This window comes from Camelina sativa, chromosome 13 (genome assembly GCF_000633955.1).
Source record: "Camelina sativa cultivar DH55 chromosome 13, Cs, whole genome shotgun sequence".
NCBI classification, from domain to species: domain Eukaryota; kingdom Viridiplantae; phylum Streptophyta; class Magnoliopsida; order Brassicales; family Brassicaceae; genus Camelina; species Camelina sativa.
The window spans coordinates 12,149,811-12,158,230 of record NC_025697.1 but is presented as its reverse complement, the minus strand read 5'-3'; the positions used below and the strand labels follow the sequence as shown (position 1 = coordinate 12,158,230).

Genomic DNA, 8,420 nt, shown 5'->3' with positions numbered 1-8,420 from the left:
GTTTCCTCCAAAAGCAACCTAGAACCTGTACAAACTCATAAAAGACTAAAAAAGACTCTAAAAGCACACTTTGACTCAATAAAAGACTCAAAACAAACCTAAAAACTATGGTTAAAACCTATAAAATACAGACACATAACGTCTGCGGAGTCGGTGTCGATCGGCACCATGTTGGTGTCGGTCGACACCATGTTTGGGCCAATGTCGATCGACACCACTCTGGTGTCGGTCGACACCAACTTGTCTGATTCGTGATTTTCCTAGTTTGTTGTGTTTGTTTGTTGTTTGTTAAACATGGGAATCTCAGTTGCTTATGTGTATAGCCTAGTAGATANAGTTGGTGGCAAAAGTGTCAAGGACGTGGGGATAAGCATGGTAACCGGAAGTGGATTTATGAGATTCATGGGGGTTCAATCTCAGGTGTCCGGTTGAGATCAGATGCGGATCTCGTGGTTGATGGGGGTTCAATCTCGGGACTTCTGTGTGTTGACCGGGAGGGTCAGGTGTATGCTGCTCGGGGGGGACTAGAGTGGTGATGATTGGAAGAGTATGGTTTGGATTGACTAGTGGGGGCAGGACTTTGTTANGATCTAGGGTCTCGTATGTGTGTTGTTGGATATATTGTTTATGTTGGAACATTGAATAGAGTTATGTTAGGTTGTTGGATAGAATGGTTAGGAATGTTATTGTATTGATGTTGTAGTGTTTCTATATTATTTGTATGTTTTCGCTGTGCATAATGATTGTTGTTGGTTTAATGTTGAGTTGTGGTTTGGGTTGGTTTCATTAAATAGTACATGATACTTAATTATATAATGTATTTATTATTATATAAAAAAAAAAGGATCCGATTGTTTCACCTTCATAGTTGGTGCTTTGTCATTTGAAAACATAGGTTTCAATTAGTAACCATGATATATGAAAAGAACAAATAGAAATGTGATATTACTCTTCATTCATCAATTTTTTTACCATTTAGAAGTAATATTGTTTTCACATCATTCATCTATGTTCCTCACCAAATGAGAAACAATATACTCCCCCTTCAAATTGATGAGGAACAAATGAAAAAAAAAAATGCATTATAAATCTTCCTTTTAGTTCGCGGGTGTTACATCTGAACCACCAGATCCAATTGAATCAAATCTCAGCCACGGTGGGTCTTAAACAACCATGAGACCCTGATGATCCGTGCCAATCTCTATTTGGGCTAACTACCAAGTTTTTTCCTCGGTTTCCGCCAAACCTAACACCTTAAATGTTTATTCCCACATTTTGAAAGATTATGTCATTCCTTGCTTTTCATATATACCACAGTATTAGATATTCATCATAATAGATAATCCATATTTTCATACAGAGAATATGTCGGAAAAATTCCTTCTTCCACAGGAATTTGAGATAGTTTCTAAGTTTGGCAAACTAGTAGATATTCAAACATTGCATGATTAATTAATTGATCAGTATCCTCACAACTACCACATCTCAGATAACAATCTATACCTTTTTCTAGTTTGATGTGACTGATATACACCCATGTGAAATAACAAATTAAGTGAATTATATAAAAAATTTTTTTGTTTTTGATTTTTTCCGATTCATGCTAAATGTGGGAGTCACATCCCACACACGATAGATAATCTTTGTGGTTAGAAATGAGTCAGATCTCAACAACAAATTTGTAGTATAAAATATGTATTATTAAGCTTCTTGCCTCGAAATCGTGTGTCCTTTTTGTGATTACAAAACCCTATATTTATACTAAAATATATAATAAATTTAGACATTAAACACGATTATTCTCCATAAATGTGTCTCTTTTGATCTTTGCAGTTATTTTGTACCGTTGAATCTCTATGTTGCCCAAATCTTCTTTCGAGCCGCGAATCCCGTTGCTTGACCCTGGACTCCTCATCTTGTGCACCTCGACGCCTGAGCTCCCCTTGACTCCCGAGCCGGACCATGTTAGCCTCGAGCTCTTCGATCCCCCCTAATGCTAATGACATGTGTCCTAAAGTCGGATCTAATTAAAGTTAATGCTCCGAGTCGGATCTGGGTTCACTGAAAATAGTTACGTGTGATAATTGTAAGAAGGTAGGACATAACAGTTACATGCATGTGGTAATTGTAAGAAGGTAGGACATAACAATTACATGTGATAATTGTAAGAAGGTAAGACATAACAGTACCACTCGCAAAAATGAACCTTTTGTTAATCAAGGACCATCACACAAACTTGGAAGGCCTCTTAAATGTTTTTAGTCCTCTATTAACATGTTGTGCGTAAGAACCTTTCTTAAGAGAATTTTTTTGTTTTACATGTAAACTGCTTTAATAAGACAGAATGATGAAGGCATCAACCCATATCGACCAAGAAAGCGTATTACTAGTCAATAACATCACATCCCTCAATTCCACCAACTTCGCTTAATCAATCTCAGAATATTACAGTATTTAACGTTGGTTAACAAGGCGTAGTAAAATGAGCTTGAAAATTTTGGGATACCGAAAAGTTTTTCGTAATTTAGTTAAAGAATTTTTATGAATTTTTTTCTAAATATATGAACCGCCACCGGTATGGGAAAAAAGATTATAATATCTTCGCATTGTTACAAAAAAAAAAGAAGTAAAAAAGATAAATAAAAAAAGGGGTAATTTATCTACTTCATAATGATATTGTTAGCTTGTGCAATGTGCTAGGACACGAGAAACCAAACCAAAATGCGGTTTTTCATATAGCCAAAGCTTACGAGAGCGCTGGAGGCAGTGTCGGCGATAGACACATGCAATGTGTGCATTTGCACTGGAATTATATTAAATTAAAATAAAAAGTAATGTATTTTAAGATCTAAAAAAAATTATAAATTTTTTTTCTATGTAATTAAAATCTATTTTCTAAAAATTAAATAGAAATCATAATTTTTTTAGCTATTTTTAAGCCGGTCCTCGTTGGAGGCAAGTGACGCATTTGGTGTCATATCGAGGATGCGATGAACATATTTTTTAACGATGTGTCAATTTATAATGATCACCAACTGTATTACTTGATAGTTTTGTGTTCGCTTCTTCTTAAGAATTCATATTATATAAACGTATGAAATGCAAGGATGCATTCCATTCATGCAAGGATGCATTCTATTTCATGTGCATTCTCCATATGACATCTATTGAAACACTTGTCTCTAACTCTCTCATAAACTAACAACTCACGAGTAAGGTGGCAACAAATATTCTCTGCAGACCAGCACATATGGGTGATGTGAACCAATGCAAATTTGTTTTATTTTTTAAGTCTTCGACGCGTTCAAAACCAAGTTTAATAAATAAAAACTATTCTGGAAATTGTGGAAAATGTTCTATAACTTGGAAACCTGTTTTAGATTTTTCAAAAAAATTGAGTTCGTCAATAAATTTTAACAAAAAGACATTATAAACGTTTAATCTCAATAAAATTAAAGATCATTTAATTAAACACTAGTGTAAAGATATACATAACTAGGGATGTCAAACATGCCCGCCACCGCATCGACTGACCGCGACGATCTTGCTTTTTTCTGATTCGCTGCAGACCGGTCCGCCATGGGCGGCGGGCAACGTATCACAGTCAATGTCCGTTCTGCTTAGCCTTGCAGACTAACAGGCATGCCCGCGGGCGTTAAAAATCATACTAACGAGCTTCACTAACATAACTTCAGATTCATCACAAATATACCAGATTCATTAGATTCATTGAAAAATCGAGTAGAATTAAAACTTAGTGGAAGGAAACGGAAAAAATTTCGGACTGACCGCATCCCCGCGGTCATAATTTGATCCGCAAACTAAATGGGTCGAGTCCGCGTGACCCACCAATTTTCGGGCATCAAATTACAAACCCATACCCGATCTGCTAAGCTACATAACGGGCCATGCCCGAGAGCTTAAGACCCGATTGACATCTGTATACATAACTTAATCTGAAACACCTCTTAAAAGTTTTTAATATTTTTTGAATTATAGTTTTTGGTTTTTGGATTTAAGATTTTGGTTTATCGTAGGAGACTAGCGCGCTTAGATGAACCAGGCTATGTCATAAGACTCATGACTGTCCATTTCACTCCCGTACGAACGGATGCCGCAACATCGACAACTATTTACCACATACTCATATGATTATATGATTTAAATTTATTGAATAAGAACAAATGATCCAAAGATTTATATTCTATTAAAATCTATAGTTGAATAACACCTTGTAATTGTCTAACGCATGGTGGAACAAACACCTGGTGGTAGTTAAAAAGTTTGCTTTTTCATTGTCACATAAATATATATATCAACGAGTGAGAAAAATTGAATGTAGATTTCAAAAGTACGAAATGGAAATGGTAATCATCTCTCTCTGCCTAACAACAATCCTAGCACTACTTCTCCTAACACGACTACTCAAACGAACCGCTACCAAAATCAACCTACCACCTTCTCCGTGGCGACTTCCTGTGATCGGTAACCTCCACCAGCTAAGCCTCCACCCTCACCTTTCTCTTCGTTCCCTAAGCTTCCGGTACGGCCCACTCATGCTCCTTCATTTCGGCCGCGTCCCGGTCATCGTAGTTTCCTCCTCTGAAGTAGCTCATGACCTCATGAAAACACACGATTTTAAGGTTGCAAACCGCCCGCAATTAAAAGTGGTCGAAAAAATTCTGAACGGTGGGAGAGACGTGGCCTTTTCCCCTTACGGAGAATATTGGAGGCATATTAAGGTACTTTGTTTATATATATATATATATATATATTAAGAGTAACATATAATAAGTAACTGATGAAAATATTAAATCTGTTTTGTGAGAAGAGTGTGTGCGTCATCCACCTACTAAGTAAAAAAATGGTACAATCCTTTGAAAAAGTAAGAGAAGAAGAGATAAGTCTAATGATGGAGAGGGTAGCGAAAGCGAGTTCTAGTACTTCACCGCTAAATCTAAGCGAACTTCTTATCACACTGACAAGCGATGTGACAAGTAAAGTTTCCTTGGGAAGAAAACATAGCAAAGAGGAAAGCATAAGCGATTTCAAGAATCAAGTGAGGACAATCATGGAGCTTGTAGGTGGGTTTCCAGTTGGTGAATATATTCCTTGTTTGGCCTGGATCGATAAAATCCGTGGTCTTGATGATAAAGTGAAGCAAGTGAATGAAAAATTTGGAGGTCTTATGGACAAAGTGGTGCAAGAGCATGTAGAAGCCGATAAACCAACACATGATTTAGTTGATATAATGCTATCCTTAGAAACACAGAACAAAAATGGAATAGAAGTCCGACGAAGCGACATTAAATTCATAATCTTGGTAACATGTTATATATATGCCATGAATATATAGGAATAGCTTTCTAATTTATTTGGTTGGAAAAATGAACTTTTTCATTCCTCCAGGATATGTTTTTAGGAGGAACGGCGACAACTTACGCACTACTAGAATGGATAATGACAGAGCTTATTAGACATCCGGAATGCATGAAGAAACTCCAAGAGGAGATTCGCGGTGAGGCAACGACGTTTAAACTATATAGATCACAAGAAGATGTTGAGGATATGAAGTACTTGAAAGCAGTGATTAAGGAGGTTCTTCGGTTGCATCCGCCTTTACCATTACTAGTTCCGAGACTACTCACTGAAGATGTCAAATTAAGAGGATGTGACATAGCTGCAGGCACACAGGTGGTTGTTTTATTTTTCTTTTGCTTTAAGTCATTAAATCATGAATACGCATCTAAAAGACTACTGGAGGACATTATTATATAGGTAATAGTCAATGCATGGGCTATTCAACGAGACACTGTGACCTGGGGGATAGATGCANGAAGAGTTTAGGCCAGAAAGGCACTTAAACTCATCTTTAATTTGGATTTTCGGGGAACAAGCTTCGAACTCATTCCATTTGGATCTGGAAGAAGGATGTGTCCTGGGATCGGATTTGCGCTGGCTTTGGTCGAGGTGACACTAGCTAACCTTGTGAACCGATTCAACTGGAGGATGGATGTCCGAGTCTCCGGGGATGAATATGATCTAGCAGAAACGACAGGACTCGATGTTTGCCGCAAGTTTCCTCTTATTGTCTTTCCATCTCCGGCTTAATATAGTCCCCATGTTGTCACTCTACTCACTATGTACCTAAGTTATTAATTTGTGTAATTGAAATCGAATTTTTGTAACAAGTATCTAAGAAAATGGACATTAATTTCATAGTATCTCCTAATTTCTTTTTAGTTTTTAATGATTTTTTAAAAATTTAGATGCACTATATATTATATAGGTTAACCACCTTAGAATTTTATATTATACAAAAATTTTAAAAATATTTTTTATATGTTAAAATAAATTTTTAATATATCTTAGTATTAAACAATATCATCATATAATTTTGATATTTTACATTTAATTCGTCATCCATTATAAAATTACAAATTTATAACTCATTTTATCATATCACTAATAACACGTTTTAATAGATAAATAATAATAGAATAGATAATAAGATCTGCACCTGTTTATAAATAAACTAGGTTTAACTCGTGGTATACCACAAACAATTATTTAATTTTATTTATAATAATTTTTTATTTTAGCAGTATATAATTTAGTAATAAAATTATATATTTTTAATTTTTAATATTTTTATATTTAAGCGGTGATACAACTATTCTTAAAGTATTAGAATTTTATCAGGATAAGACACTAAAAATTACGAATTATAACTGTTTGTATAATTAATCAGAATAATATTTTTTATTTTTTTAAAATAATACTNGTCATCCACCTACTAAGTAAAAAAATGGTACAATCCTTTGAAAAAGTAAGAGAAGAAGAGATAAGTCTAATGATGGAGAGTCTGGAGAAAGCGAGTTCTAGTACTTCACCTCTAAATCTAAACTAGCTTCTTATCACACTGACAAGCGATGTGACAAGTAGAGTTTCCTTGGGAAGAAAACATAGCAATGAGGAAAGCATGAGCGATTTCAAGAATCAAGTGAGGACAATCATGGAGCTTGTAGGCGGGTTTCTAGTTGGTGAATATATTCCTTGTTTGGCCTGGATCGATAAAATCCGTGGTCTTGATGATAAAGTGAAGCAAGTGAATGAAAAATTTGAAGGTCTTATGGACAAAGTGGTGCAAGAGCATGTAGATGCTGATAAACCAACACATGATTTAGTCGATATAATGCTATCCTTAGAAAGACAGAACAGAAATGGAATTGAAGTCTGACGAAGCGACATTAAGTTCATAATCTTGGTAAATGGTAACATTTATATATAAGCCATGAATACATAGGAATAACTTTCTTTATTTGGTTGGAACAATGAACTTTTTTATTCCTCAGGATATGTTTTAGGAGGAACGGCGACAACTTACGCACTACTAGAATGGATAATGACAGAGCTTATTAGACATCCGGAATGCATGAAGAAACTCCAAGACGAGATTCGCACTGAGGCAACGACGTTTAAACTATATAGATCACAAGAAGATGTTGAAGATATGAAGTACTTAAAATCAGTGGTTAAGGAGGTGCTACGGTTGCATCCGCCTTTACCATTACTAGTTCCGAGACTACTGACTGAAGATGTCAAAGTAAGAGGATGTGACGTAGCTGCAGGCACACAGGTGGTAGTTTTATTTTTCTTTTGCTTTTAGTCATTAAATCATGAATAAGCATTAAAAGACTACTGGAGGACATTTATATATAGGTGATAGTCAATGCATGGGCTATTCAACGAGACACTGTGTCATGGGGGATAGATGCAGAAGAGTTTAGGCCAGAAAGGCACTTAAACTCATCTTTAATTTGGATTTTCGGGGAACAAGCTTCGAACTCATTCCATTTGGATCTGGAAGAAGGATGTGTCCTGGGATCGGATTTGCGCTGGCTTTGGTCGAGGTGACACTAGCTAACCTTGTGAACCGATTCAACTGGAGGATGGATGTCCGAGTCTCCGGGGATGAATATGATCTAGCAGAAACGACAGGACTCGATGTTTGCCGCAAGTTTCCTCTTATTGTCTTTCCATCTCCGGCTTAATATAGTCCCCATGTTGTCACTCTACTCACTATGTACCTAAGTTATTAATTTGTGTAATTGAAATCGAATTTTTGTAACAAGTATCTAAGAAAATGGACATTAATTTCATAGTATCTCCTAATTTCTTTTTAGTTTTTAATGATTTTTTAAAAATTTAGATGCACTATATATTATATAGGTTAACCACCTTAGAATTTTATATTATACAAAAATTTTAAAAATATTTTTTATATGTTAAAATAAATTTTTAATATATCTTAGTATTAAACAATATCATCATATAATTTTGATATTTTACATTTAATTCGTCATCCATTATAAAATTACAAATTTATAACTCATTTTATCATATCACTAATAACACGT

The 8,420-nt window shown here is 35.3% G+C and overlaps 1 protein-coding gene and 1 pseudogene across 1 annotated transcript; both read left to right on the top strand.

Annotated features, from left to right (window-relative positions):
- LOC104738162 (cytochrome P450 71A14-like) lies at nucleotides 4,359-6,224 on the top strand. Its single transcript, XM_010458382.2, is given in 6 exon segments — nucleotides 4,359-4,742; nucleotides 4,832-5,323; nucleotides 5,410-5,694; nucleotides 5,779-5,835; nucleotides 5,837-5,872; nucleotides 5,875-6,224. Coding segments are annotated over 6 exon segments (1,491 nt in total). The 3' UTR covers nucleotides 6,112-6,224.
- On the top strand, nucleotides 6,204-8,167 carry LOC104736519 (annotated as a pseudogene).